At 43.8% G+C, this 14,728-nt stretch overlaps 1 protein-coding gene and 1 pseudogene across 5 annotated transcripts in view; both read left to right on the top strand.

Annotated features, from left to right (window-relative positions):
• LOC141133494 (uncharacterized) overlaps positions 1-7,035 on the top strand; it is a 62,710-nt gene extending 55,675 nt beyond the window's left edge. For all 5 annotated transcript variants that reach the window (XM_073622903.1, XM_073622901.1, XM_073622899.1 and 2 more), the window contains one exon: positions 3,493-7,035. In XM_073622903.1, coding sequence (XP_073479004.1) covers positions 3,493-4,457 — 965 coding nt within the window. In that variant the 3' untranslated portion in view covers positions 4,458-7,035. The remainder of the gene's footprint in view (positions 1-3,492) is intronic.
• A 1,163-nt stretch (positions 7,036-8,198) lies between these two features.
• LOC141134104 (uncharacterized) lies at positions 8,199-10,096 on the top strand (annotated as a pseudogene).
• Positions 10,097-14,728: the final 4,632 nt, after the last annotated feature.

Raw genomic sequence — 14,728 nt, 5'->3', positions numbered from 1 at the left:
CAGTGCTGGTTTTTAAATAGTTACTTGTTCCCCTGTCAGATCTGCACTCACACCACTGGTAGGAATTATGTGTGTTACTGTTTGTGTTACCATGTTGGCATGGTATTTTATTTACCATAGCAGCAGTCCTCTTCTATAGCTTATAAAGTGTGTGTGTGTGTGTGTATGTATATATATATATATATATATATATATATATATATATATATATATATATATATTATATATATATATATATACACACACACTATATTGTAAAAAGCATTGGGATGCCTGCCTTTACGCACACATGAATTTTAATGGCATTCCCCAGTCTTATGCCCCGTACACACGGTCGGACTTTGTTCGGACATTCCGACAACAAAATCCTAGGATTTTTTCCGACAGATGTTGGCTCAAACTTGTCTTGCATACACACGGTCACACAAAGTTGTCGGAAAATCTGATCGTTCTGAACGCGGTGGCGTAAAACACGTACGTCGGGACTATAAACGGGGCAGTGGCCAATAGCTTTCATCTCTTTATTTATTCTGAGCATGCGTGGCACTTTGTCCGTCGGATTTGTGTACACACGATCGGAGTTTCCGATAACGGATTTTGTTGTCGGAAAATTTTATCTCCTGCTCTCCAACTTTGTGTGTCGGAAAATCCGATGGAAAATGTCCGATGGAGCCCACACACGGTCGGAATTTCCGACAACACGCTCCGATCGGACATTTTCCATCGGAAAATCCGACCGTGTGTACGGGGCATAAGTCCGTAGGGTTCAATATTGAGTTGGCCCACCCTTTTAAGCTATAACAGCTTCAACTCTTCTGGGAAGGCCGTCCACAAGGTTTAGGAGTGTGTCTATGGGAATGTTTGATTATTCTTCCAGAAGCGCATTTGTGAGGTCAGTCACTGATGTTGGACGAGAAGGCCTGGCTCACAGTCTCCGCTCTAATTCATCCCAAAGGTGTTCTATTAGGTTGAGGTCAGTCAAGTTCCTCCAACTCAAACTCGCTCATCCATGTCTTTATGGACCTTGTTTTGTGCATTGGTCCAAATTATTTGGTGGAGGTGGGATTATGGTGTGGGGTTGTTCTTCAGAGATTGGGCTTAGCCCCTTAGTTCCAGTGAAGTGAAGTCTTAGGACGTCAGCATACCAAGACATTTTGGACAATTTCATGCTCCCAGCTTTGTGGGAATGGTTTTGGGATGGCCCCTTCCTCTTCTAACATGACTGCTCACCAGTGCACAAAGCAAGGTCCATAAAGACATGGAGGAGCAAGTCTAAGGAGAGCAATGGGGCACTCTTAATTTTTAGGACGTGCCGCACCCAACATACTTTATTTCAAAGGTCATGTAGCACCCTCTACCTAGGGTGGGTGCTAGATAGAGTTTTTCTGTAGAGCAGGTACATTTTGGCAGGTCTAGCTAAAAGCTAGTCCTGTTTGTTTTGATCGATGGGCTGGGAGTGGCCTAGAGTAGGCTGGTGACTTACAGCTAGCTTCATCTTTCGGTTACCCCCTTCTGTTTCTAGAGGCTTCTCGAAGGAAGGTGGTGAAGAAAGGTGGAGCTGTCTGGGGTTTCCTGAAGAGCCCTGACCAATCCCCAACTTGGATTGGCAGGGGCAGGCCTCCTTAAATACCTAGAGTCAGCTCAGCTGGGGTGGGAGTTATTTGGGTGGAAGAACTGGAGATGGAGTATTAGGCTGTCGGGGCCTTTGAAGAAGATTCCCAGTCTGGGGGGGGGGGACCTTGGGCAAGGGGATTGGAGCCGAACAGGAACCCCACACAACCTAAGGGGTATCCTGAACAGGAGCAGGAGAAGACAACGGAGAATACTGCCAGGCAAGTCTCCAGGACGGATCCACCAGGTGTTGGTGTGTGACACACAGCCAGGAACGCTGGGGAGGCATGTCGGAGCAGATTGGGAGGATGCAATCTGAGATGGATGTAGAGCCAGTAAGCACTGTGGTGTCATGGGCAGTGGAAGCATGCAGCTGCGGCCAGGAGGGCTGTCAGGGTCTAAAGAGGACTGACTGGGAACAGTAGTTCACCAAAGAGGGCAGCTAGCATCAGGACTTTCATTTGCTACACAAATGGGGGCCTGCGGCCCCTGCCTGTACTAAGGCACTTCTCAGCCCTGGCTGAAATCAGTGTCAGGCCTAACCATGTGCTTGCTGCGCCTGAAGAATTGTGCTGGAGGGAGAAGGAGAGACAGTCTTCAGCAAGTGTTGTGCAAGAGGAGCATATCTAGATTGTCCCAAACCATGCAAGAGTCTTTTCTGGGCATCCCATGATTTCCTTAACCCCATCCAAGTTCTAATCCCTCAATAAAATACAAAAAAAACCAAAGCTAATTGACTGGTTCATTGTCTTGGGTGTCTGGAAGTGAATGCCAGGCTGGGCAGGGTGACAGGTGGGCCACATCATTCAGCAGCCCCTACGGGGTTACCACTACAGTCATGTGTGAGGCGTGTTTTTTTAAGCAGCTTCGGCTGACCAGGCTTTTAGCCATAAGATTCTGTGCATTTGGGCAGAAACCTGAGGCATTCTGGACATTTAAGTCATGATGTGTTCTAGGGCATCAATACAAAAGATGGAGAGTACTGTCTAAATGTTTCTCCAGAGTTCGATGCTGGAAGACAGGATCCTGTTGGTTGTTCATTGCCCCAGTCCAATTAGCTGTGGTGTGACAAACAGAAATTGCAGTGATCGGGATTGCAGATCAATGCCTGTGAGAGAAAAGAGCACCGTTAAGAGCATCTCATATTTTCTCTCAGAAGAATCCTTAACTGGAGGAGCATCTTCTATAGGCACAGTTAAATGTTTTTTTTAGCCCGATATGGCAGGGTCTACTACCAGGACATTCCGCTTTTTTGTGAACTCTTTTTCCACTAGATAGAGCTTTGCATGATTATTCGAGGGGTGAAAATCTTTTGAGGACTAACCCAGTCATAATGAATTTTTATTTTATTTGTTTGAACGTAGAGAGCAGTATTAAAATAAGGTCTTGCTCCAGTACTCAGAAAGCATTGTCACTCTTAGCGGTTTGAGTGTTTACAGACCTTTGGCAGGATAAATATCTGAGCTTTTGTCTCAGTTCCTAGATTTCTGCAACTGCTATCAGTAAGGGTATTCCTCTTTGGGGTACTGACAGAGAAGGGTGTAGAAATGGGGTAAGCTTGTCCATAAAACTATAAGACCCTGTAAGGCAGAAGCCCGTTGAAAGATTGGTTGGTTTTATCGATGTTTAAATAAAATGAAGATTTGGAGTATTTGTGTTTTGCCAAACACTTCCTGTTACGTGGTATCTTTGCTGAGAAGAAGTCCTTGAGCACCACATGGGTTGGATTTCCATACCATAACCAGCCTGTGCCCTGTACTGTACAATTGAGATAGATGATTATTAGAACCTTATATAACAGACTAGCAATGATATCAATTTTTTATTAAAGTAAAATTTTATCTGTAACCAGTCACTAATTTGTTCCCACACTTTTTTCAGGTCAAGTGTTGCACAGCCATTATTATCGCTACCCAGAGGTCTTCTCTTCCCGTTCAGTTGTCATCCTGGGTGCAGGACCATCTGGAATTGATATTGCCCTAGAACTGTCTCTACATGCTAAGCATGTCAGTCTGAGCCACCGGGGTCCTCCTTTACAGTGGACCCCACCAGCAAACCTCTCATTGGTGCCTCCAGTGGTGCGCGCTACTTACAATAGTCTGATTTGTGAAGACGGAACAGAAATTATGACAGACACTATGATTTTCGCTACCGGTTATAAATATAACTACCCATTCTTGTTGACTGGCAGTGACACAACGACCAATCAGAAGATAGACAAGAGAGAGAAGGTGGTGAGAAAAGATGTAGATGGACTTGAAGAACTAGGATCTGGGAAAGGGTTTAAAAAAAATGATGAAAACCCTCAGGTAAATGAAACTCTAAATGTGAAATCAGCCCTTCCTAGAGTGGACTTGTTGGAGGATGAAGACATTGTGGGAACTAATGTGGAACAGGGTCATCTCTTTCCACTCTACAAGCACCTCATTCATGCTCGCTACCCTACTCTGGGATTCATCGGAGCTGTTAAAATTGTGATCCCTTTCCCATTGTTTCATTGCCAAGCACAGTTTTTTCTGTCTGTACTGGAGGGTAAGTTCCAGCTACCTCCTCCAGAGAAAATGCTTTTAGAATCCCGTGAAGATGTCTTGAAAACCCAGAATTCTGGGATACCCTTAAAATATCTTCACCGTCTTGGAACAAACCAGTGGGAGTACAACCAGTGGCTTGCAGATACAGCAGGTTTTGAACCGTTGGCCCCTGTGCTCAGCAAAATGTACGAGGCCACCCGAAACTTCCGGAATATGGACCCTGCTTTATATCGAAGACTCAACTTCCGGATCTTGAACAGAGAGGAGTTTGAGATGAAGGGAGAGGTTCCACTTCCTTTGTTGAATGCTTTATGAAGTCATTGCCTACTAAATCACAGTAGTGCCTTTTGTTCTGAGAGTGGTACAATCACTAAGATGAGGAGTATTACTGCAGGTAAAAGAGCACAACTGAGGCGTACTGCTATTGACTAGAAAAGCTTCATCAGCAGTGATAGACTGAAGCTTAAAACTTGAGGTACTAACCCCTAGCTCTATAGCTGCTTTTGTTCCATGGGCATTACTACTGCAACTTGGTCAACAAATGAATTGTGGCAAACCAGTCAGTGACTTGCCTAGAGATGCTGCTGCTTTAGTGACAGTCATACCTATTATGGTATGGTCAAAATTTAGAATGGGATATACAGTATATCTTGATTATGGGATTCTTGGGTACTCTTTAGGGGGAGGTTCCAAAGTCTGATACAGAGTCAGACAGAGTGTGAGAGTTGAGCATTCTTTTTAAATTGTAATTGTGTATAAATGGCTTAGAACCTCTGCCAGGTTTTTATTTTCAACTCTACTGGGGAGATATACTCTTTCAGTTTGTCCTCGTGACCAATTATCACTCAGAACAGAATGTGACGGGAAATCCCAAATTTTTGAGTTGTCACTGGAACAGGATTAAAAGGGCAAACATCCATTGGAGACACACACATTCCAGTGAAAACTGTATTTTCCATTTTGGAGAGATTTTCTCTAACTTCCTGTTGTGTTTATGAGTGGAAATCTTCCCAAAATATCTGAGCCATTCTCTACTCTATCCAAAACAAAAACGGGTTTTGGCTTTACACATACTTTTAAAGTGACCATTTCCTTTGCCCATGGAGGAGCAGTGTTGTCACGTCATCCTGACTTGAGCTACAGAACACTTTCCCTAACTGATAGGGGACTACAACCGCCAGCATGGCCTGACTGATAGGGGACTACAACTGCCAGCATGGCCTGAGTGACAGGGGACTACAACTGCCAGCATGGCCCGAGTCACAGGGGACTACAACTGCCAGCATGCCCTGACTGATAGGGGACTATAACTGCCAGCATGGCCTGAGTGATAGGGGACTACAAGTGCCGAGTGATAGGGGACTACAAGTGCCAGCATGCCCTGACTGATAGGGGACTACAACTGCCAGCATGGCCTGACTGATAGGGGACTACAACTGCCAGCTTTGCCTGAGTGACAGGGGACTACAACTGCCAGCATGGTCTGAGTGACAGGGGACTACAACTGCCAGCATGCCCTGACTGATAGGGGACTACAACTGCCAGCATGGCCTGACTGATAGGGGACTACAACTGCCAGCATGGCCTGAGTGACAGGGGACTACAACTGCCAGCATGCCCTGACTGATAGGGGACTACAACTGCCAGCATGGCCTGAGTGACAGGGGACTACAACTGCCAGCATGCCCTGACTGATAGGGGACTACAACTGCCAGCATGGCCTGAGTGACAGGGGACTATAACTGCCAGCATGGCCTGAGTGACAGGGGACTACAACTGCCAGCATGCCCTGACTGATAGGGGGCTACAACTGCCAGCATGGCCTGACTGATAGGGGACTACAACTGTCAGCATGGCCTGACTGATAGGGGACTACAACTGCCAGCATGTCCTGACTGATAGGGGACTACAACTGCCAGCATGGCCTGAGTGATAGGGGACTACAACTGCCAGCATGGCCTGACTGATAGGGGACTACAACTGCCAGCATGGCCTGAGTGACAGGGGACTACAGTGTGAAATTTAGTGTGAAAGTAGCGAATGCTCATTCGCTATCGTCTCACAGCTGGGTGGGATCGGGGCACAGTGCTCTGTGCCCCAAGCCCACCCTTTTTTGAAGCCTATCAGTGCCTCAGGCTCTAATCACGTGCTTCAAAAAACACTCCCCCCCATTGGAATCCATAGTCTGGCGCCCTGTATGTAGATCAGGGGGTCGGACGCATGGACAAGGGGACCCCTAATGAATGGGCCGCCACTGAGTACAGTATTTCCAGTATCTGCATTTTTAAGGTGACTTCCGTTTACTGAGCCCTTGTTTGTTCTATGCATGGTTCTGGCCAATTTCTGCAGAAACTAGAATGTGTATTGGGGTAGAAATAAAACCCAGTGTTTGATGTTTCTTTGAAGTTATGGTGTAGAGAAGCATCTACTGTGAGCTTTGATCTACCATAATTTACACCTTATTAAACCTTTATCAGAGTGTGAAATAATGTTCTTTTACTTACCTCCAGACACTAAAGTAAAGTAAAGTAAAATTTATTTGACTAGAAATGATGGTCTGATAGTTTTACTATTTTTTTTTTAAATAAAAAATTATTTTGCACTATTTGACTTTTTTGTATATGACACCATCAATACCTTTAGGCCCAACGTAAAAATATACATTTTAAATGAATTGTTTAAGATGTCTTTATTAACCATTCATTAAATGTGTCTTTTTTTATATGTATTCAAAGTAACGCATTGGATTTGAACAGGATTATATTTGAATAGAAATGAGGGTCTAATAGTTTTACATATTTATAATTAAAAACAATGTTTTACTATTTTACTTTTTTTGTATTTGACATTGTCATTACTCCTTTATGCATAAAATACAAATATAAATGTGAAATTAATTGTTTAATATGTTTTTTATTAACCATTCAATAAATGTGTCTTTTTTAAAAATTTGTATTTAAAATAACATATTGGATTTGAAAAATAAAACTCTCATTAACAGTTATTTCATTTACTTCAGAACTTTTTATAGTTAAATCTGAAATATTGTATGGTCTTTTAAATAACACTCTGATTTAAATAAAAAATACTTTTTACAAACATAGTTATTACTCCTATTTTATATTATTTATTTGAAAAAGTTTCAAATTTTATTAATTGTATTTGATGTTTGTTCAATTACCGTACATGTCATACCTTTATTGCCTTTGTTTTTTTTTCTCATATATACGTAATCCTCATGGATTTACTTATCATTAAAGAAAATGTGAAGCCAATCTTTTATCAATTTTGGATGAAATGGGGATGGTTTAGAACCTCTGGCAGGTTTTTATTTCCAACCCCACTGGGGAGATAGACCCTGTTTGTCCTGATATCCATTGTTACTCGGAACAGAATGTGATGGGAAATTCAAACTGGGAAAAACAACAATATCAATACTTGACAGAGGATCTAACCCTTCAAAGGTGAACTCCAGCACTCCCTTTAATCTTGCATAGATATACAGGCTCCCCTTCTATACTGAAATATCTTACTCTGATTTCACTGCACACTGTGAGCTTCTCCCAGAGAAGCAAAGAGATGAGAAGTAGTGAGGATGTCACTGGGTCAAAAATGATTGATGCAATAAAGGGAAAAATCAGCAGGTAGAACTTTTGCTTTAATTACATTTTGGCTGAAGTTGAGTTTTTTTACTTTTTTATTAACTTAGAACTTTCAAAGTATACATGCAGTATTAGTTGTAGAGCTGTATAATTGTGTTACATAAGAAAGTGAACAATGATGACATGAAGTCTAATATGCCTTATTGAATAAAAGTTCCATAGATCTACGTGTAGCCAAATGTAAGTCCATTCCAGCTGGGGAGGAGGTGATGGTACTAGGAGATTAAATTGGGTCGCGTTCGTACAGGTGAGGATGATATATAAGACGAGCGTAGGAATGTGGAGTAATTCATGTTAATGAGATGGTATGAAGTTAGTAGAATAAGGATTGTATTTGAGCCAGGGAGCCCAGTCCTTTTGGAATTTAGGTAGGTTTAGGTTTGCTTTGGCAAACATGAGCTCCAATTGTAGGTGTGGATGGAGGGTCAGAAGAATGAGTTGAGGAGAGGTTAAAGGGTCGCTGTTCCAGTTTCTTGATATCGAAAGTCTAGCTGCGATTAGGATGTGGGTGAGGGTGACATGGTATTAAATGTCCCAAGCTTCCAACCCCAGGCCTAGGAGAGCCAGTTGGGGTGTGATATTTGTGGAGTTGCCAGTAAGGTTGGTGAAGAGGGTTTGAACAAAGTGCCATAAAAGGGAAAGTTTGGGGCAGGACCACCAGATGTTGATATTCGATCCACATTTCCTCCAGCAAGCAGGTCACTGGGAGGGTGAAAAACGGACTAGTTTTGCCAGTGTTTGGTACCATTGGTGGAACAGTTTTTGTGCCGTTTCCCAGTGTCATAGGCACTTAGAGACTTTCAAGGGGAGGCGTGATGCTTGGTTCCATGTTGTTAAGTTTGCCGAGAAGGTTAGGGTATGTTCCCACTTTTCCATAACTGGTAATTTCTGGTGGTTCTGTGTGTTGCTAATCACTTTGTAGAACAATGAATATCCCTTAATAGGGGAGGCAGGGCATTCATAGGCTCTGATGATGTCAGTCATGAGAGGTTGATCCGACCAAACGATAGAAGCCATGGCGTGACGTATTCTTAGGTATTTATAGAAGTCGTTGTGAAGTTGAGTTTTAAGCGGAAGGGTCTGCTTGCTTTAATCACACAACAGTGGGCAAGTTTTATGACTTGGCAATGAAATGTTGCTGTGGTCACCAGATTTGCAAGGTAGAAGCATTAGATTTTTTGGGTTAGGTAGTTTTTCAAAAGCTTGGTCCTTTAACAATTAAAAAAAAAAGTTAATTATAATAACAATAAATAGCAGACTTCATTGTGTAGCTATTATGCCCGCTACTGTGTATCAATGAAAGCAGAGTTTTACTGTGAGTTTAGTTTCCACACCTTTTCCAGGTCAAGTGTTGCACAGCCATTATTACCGCTACCCAGAGGTCTTCTCTTCCTGCTCAGTTGTCCTCCTGGGTGCAGGACCATCTGGAATTAATATTGCCCTGGAGCTGTCTTCATATGCTCAGCATGTCATTCTGAGCCATCGAGGTCCTCCTTTACGGTGGACCCTACCAGAAAACATCTCCTTGGTGCCTCCAATAGTTTGGGCTACCGCCACTAGTTTTATTTGTGAAGATGGCACATACATTATAGCAGACACTATGATTTTCTGTACCGGTTATAAATATAACTACCAATTTTTGTTGACTGGCAGTGAAGTTATGGTCAACCAGAAGACAGGCCAGAGAAGTTGGCTAGAAAAAGTGTGGATAAACTTGAAGAACTAGCATCTGAGAAACCTAATGTAAAATCAGTCCTTCCTAGAGTGGACTTGGAGGATGAAGACATTATGGGAACGAACAGGGTCATCTCCCTCCACTCTACAAGCACCTCATTCATGCTCACTACCCTACTCTGGGCTTCATTGGAGCTGTTAAAATTGCGATCCCTTTCCCATTGTTTCATTGCTAGGTTCAGTTTTTTCTGTCTGTACGAGAGGGTAAATGTCAGCTGCCTCCTCCAGAGGAAATGCTTTCCGAATCCCAGGAAGAAGTCTTAAAAACCCAGAATTCTGGGATACCCTTAAAATATTTTCACCATTGTGGAACAAACCAGTGGGAGTACAACCAAGAGCTTGCAAAAAGAGCAGGTTTTGAACCATTGGTCCATGTGCTCAGCAAAATATACAAGGCCACCCAGAACTTCCGGAATATGGACCCTGCATTATACCGAAGACTTAACTTCCAAGACAATGAACAGAGAGGAAATGCTGGGAAAGGTTCAACTTCGTTTTGTTGAATGCTTTATGAAGTCATTGCCTACTAAGTGCCTACTAAGTAACAGCATTCACTAGAATGATCAAAATTACTGTAGGCAAAAGAGCACACATTGAGGCATGCTGATATTGACTAGAAAAGTTTCATCACCAGTGATAGGCTGAAGCTTAAAGTTTGAGGTACTAACCCTTAGCTGCAATTGTTCCAAGGGCATCACTACTTCAACTTGGTAAACAAATGGATTATGGCAAACATGTCAATGACTTCCCTAGAGATAGTGCTGTTTTAGTGTCAGTCATAGCCATTATGGTATGGTCAAAATTTAGAATTGGATATACAGTATATCTTGATTAAGGGAGTTTTGTATATACATTAGGGGGGATTTACAAAGCCCAATACAGAATCAGACAGTGTCTGAGAGTTGAGTGTTATTTTCAAAATGTAATAGTGTATACATAGAATTTTTGTATAAGGTAAAAAATTGCCAGTTCACCCGTTCACAAACCACAATACTGAATCAACTGTTTGTTTCCTTGTGGTCATATCTGTGTCTGTATAATAATGGTGCTCAATGATCATTGGACCCAATGATGAGGGCGCTTTCAACACGGGTAACTGCCTAAACTCTTCCCTGCAACACAAAAGCCACTTTGCCTGTCTGCAATCCACATCTGCCCTGCTGTAACCATCAGTAACCAGTGACTAAACTCTTCCCTTAAACTCCGGGCTACATTGCATCACTGAACTCAACTTCTGCCTTGCTAGGAGTTTGAAACTGCTGTTTTCACTTGTCTGTTTGGAAGTTACACTTACTTTTTTATTATGCTGCCTTGGCCAAGATCAAACACCTAGCCGTATCTTGCTGTCTCCCTCTTTCTCTGCACTCTGTTTAGGCCAGAAAACCCCCACTTTCACGATGTGCCTTTTTAATTAGCTCTTAATTGAATAACTGTTAACCTCCCAGTATACATTTAGTTCAACTCTTGGGACGGTTTGCCAAGGTAGGTTTTCCACTTCTTGTATAAAGTGTCACTTAGGCGTTAAGTGCCTGGCACTTGCAACACGGGTACACATTCAACATGGCACTTTAACTAAGGCACTTCTACAAAAGGCAAGTACAAACGTTAGTGCTCCACACCAAGTTGTCTGGAAGTTCCCCTTCATCTTTTCCCTTTCACTCAGCCTTCCTTTTCCCCCCTCTCTTCAACCTCCAACAGGCTCATACTATGTAATAATGCCCTCTCTCCTCAAACTCATTCCACCCTCTCCACCCCACAGCCTGTACATATCCCCTTCACTTTTGCCCTCTCAATATTACTGCACTTATCACCTGCTCATTCTGAGCCCACAAAATGTCCCCACTTCCACTTCACTGCAGCACCTGCCCTTGTAAAAAACCCACTCCCACCTTACCGCCCTCACCATCCTACTACTTCTAATTTCTGGGGATATATTGCCCCAAACCCTGGCCCTCCTTCAGCCAACTCTCACTCCCAGAATTGCCAGTCTTCCTTCTCTGACAGTAGCCGTAATTCCCACTCTCTTATCTCAATTCCCTTGATTCCATGAGTCATCCCCACTTTATGTGCGCCCTCTGGAATGGCCACTCAGTCTACAACAAACTTGCCTCTGTCAATTACCTTTTCTTTCCAACTCTCTCAATCTACTTGCCATTACTGAAACCTGGATCCAGGAATCTGACACTGCCTCTCCAGCTGCCCTCTCCCATGGTGGCCTCCTCTGGAGTCACTCACCCAGATCCAGCAGACAAAAAAGGAGGTGGCGTTTGACTTCTCTCCCCACAAAGCACCTTCCAGGTTCTTCCTCTTTCCCTCTGTTTATTTGAAGCACACTGCATTTGTCTTTTTCTCCAGTTTGTCCAAGGATTGTAGTAATTTACAAGCCTCCTGGCTCAGTGTCATGTTTTCTCGACGACTTCTTCTCATGGCTACACTTTCTCTCCTCTGAAGCACCTGCTATCATTCAAAGTGACTTTAACATTCCAATCAATGTTACCACCTCAGCCACTTCTCAGCTACTCAACTTAACCTCCTCTTTTAACCTAACACAATGGATACAAACCAGCACTCACTCCAATGGCAACACTTAATACCTTGTATTCTCACACCTCTGCACTCCCTGCAATCTCTATAACACCCCCTTTCTTCTCTCTGATCACAACCTTATCCATTTCACATTCTCCCTGTCTCCTACCTCCCATGCCGCCAACCTGCAAACAATTACCCACAGGAACTTTTACCACCCCAACCCTTCCTTTTTTCATTATGCTACCAACTGCCTTTATGATAAAATGGCACCCCTTTCCTTCCCAGACCTGACCACTTCCCTCTACAACAACGTACTGTCATCCTCCTTGGATAGACTCGCTCCTCTTGTTACATGCAGAACCAGGCCTTCCCTGGTTGCCTGCCTACAGCCCTGGCAAACAGACGACACCAGAAGTCTCAAGAGACACAGCCGTGCTCTTGAGCAAGCGTGGCATAAAACAAAATCCCTGCAAGACTTCACCCTATACAAATCTGCCCTTCTCATATACAACTCCTGCCTCCACATTGCTAAACAAATCTACTACACTTCTCCTCAAAACACTCTCATCCAACCTTGTCAACTCTTTTCTACTCCTAATTTCTTCACCCCCCATTGCCTCCACCCATCAACTTACTTACTGCCCAGGAGATTGCCAATCATTTTAAAAACAAAATTGACACCACCACCTATCCCCTGGACCCTATCCCCTCGCAGTTACTGCAACCACCTTCCTTCTCTACCCTAAACTCTCTAACCCACAGCTTCAACCTCTCTCTCTCCTTCAGCACCTTCCCATCCCCAATCATACATACACTGGTTACCCCTATACTTAAGAAAGCCCTCACTTGATCCCACCTGTTTGAATAATGTAGGACCCATCTCCCTGCTCCCGTTTGCCACCAAGCTTCTTGAACGCCTTGTCCACAACCGTATGAGATCCTACCTCACTGACGACAACCTTTTCGATCCCCTACACTCTGGATTCTACCCATAATTACCCACTGAAACTGCCTTACTAAAACTCACCAAAGACCTACTAACTGCTAAAATCAATGGCCAGTACTCCATACTCATACTCTTGGACCTTTGTGCTGCCTTCGACACAGTTCACCACCCACTCCTCCTCAACAAACTCCACTCCCTTGGGCTCCATGATTCTGCTCTTTCCTGGTTCACCTCCTATCTATCTTAGAGCACTTTCACTGTCACATACAACACCATCTTCCCTGCTCCTTTTTCTGTTGGGGTACTCCAAGGCTTTGCCCTTGGGCCCCTCCTATGCTCTCTCTATACCTCTTCCCTGGGCCAGCTGATATCTTCCCATGGCTTCCAATACCACCTCTATGCTGATGACACACAGATCTATCTCTCAACCCCTCAATTCACCTTTTCAATCTCCTCAAGCATCACAAACTTACTGAGCGACATATCAGTATGGATGTCACAACACTTCCTTCAATCTTTCTAAAATTGAGCTTGTAATATTTCCTCCTCTGCGATCCCTCCCCCATAACTTTACCATTGAGATCACCAGCACAACCATTGGTCCCTCCACACACTCCAGGGTGTTGGGTGTAATCCTAGACTCTGACCTCTCCTACAGCCCCTACATTAAAGCACTGGCTACATCTTGCCACCTTAACCTTCACAACATTTCCAGAATTCACCCCTTTCTGACTAACGACATCACAAAACAACTTATTCACTCCTTGGTTATTTCCCGCCTTGACTACTGCAACTCCCTCCTCACTGGCCTACCTTTACATAGGCTATTCTCCCTTCAGTCTATTATGAATGCTGCTGCTAGACAAACATGCCTTATCCGGGACTCCGGGACTGACCTATCCAGGACTGTTGCTCCTCTCTGCCAATCCCTTCACTGGCTTCCCATAACCCATTGTATCAAATTCAAAATACTAACCACAACATACAAAGCCATCCACAACACCGCCCCCAGCTACATCACCAACCTCCTCTGCAGATATCACCCATATTGTCCTCTTCACTCCTCCCAAGACCTCCTGCTCTCTAGCTTCCTTGTTAACTCCTCCCATGTTCGCCTCCAGGAACTTCTACAGAGCCTCTCCCATCCTCTGGAACTCCCTTCCCCAGTATGTCCGGTCAGCCCCTACCCTGTCCACCTTTAGGTGATCATTAAAAAAACTCCCTTATAAGGGAAGCCTACCCCACCTCCACCTAAGAACTATACCCCAGCAACCTCCATCAGATCATCCCCTACAGCTATAACATTTGGACCGTCTCCCCCTTCCAGGAGCAGGTCCCTTCTATTTCTTCAGTATTGAATTATATTGTAATTGTACTGTCCCTCTCTACATTGTAAAGCACTGGGCAAACTGTTGGCGCTATAGAAATCCTGTATAATAATAATAATATTTATATCGGAGTATTTCATAGATGAGGTTGTAGGAGCTCCCTCTAGTGGTAGTGTATACACCGCTCCTAAAGCGCCTCAAAGAAGCTGCTTGCAGGACTTTTTTGACATCCTGCCAGCGCAGCGCCCTAAAGCTCCCCTGCCCATTGAAAGCAATGTGGGCGCTTTTAACCCTTTCAAATTTGTGGTATGCTCCGCGCTCAGGATGATAGCGGGTTGCAGCCCCCCCATTGGGTTCCCGAGGGAACTTACAGTAATTGAGGTAAAA

This window comes from Aquarana catesbeiana, linkage group LG03, assembly GCF_042186555.1.
Source record: "Aquarana catesbeiana isolate 2022-GZ linkage group LG03, ASM4218655v1, whole genome shotgun sequence".
Taxonomy (NCBI): domain Eukaryota; kingdom Metazoa; phylum Chordata; class Amphibia; order Anura; family Ranidae; genus Aquarana; species Aquarana catesbeiana.
The sequence above is the reverse complement of the archived record's forward strand: the minus strand, read 5'-3'. Positions and strand labels throughout refer to the sequence as shown.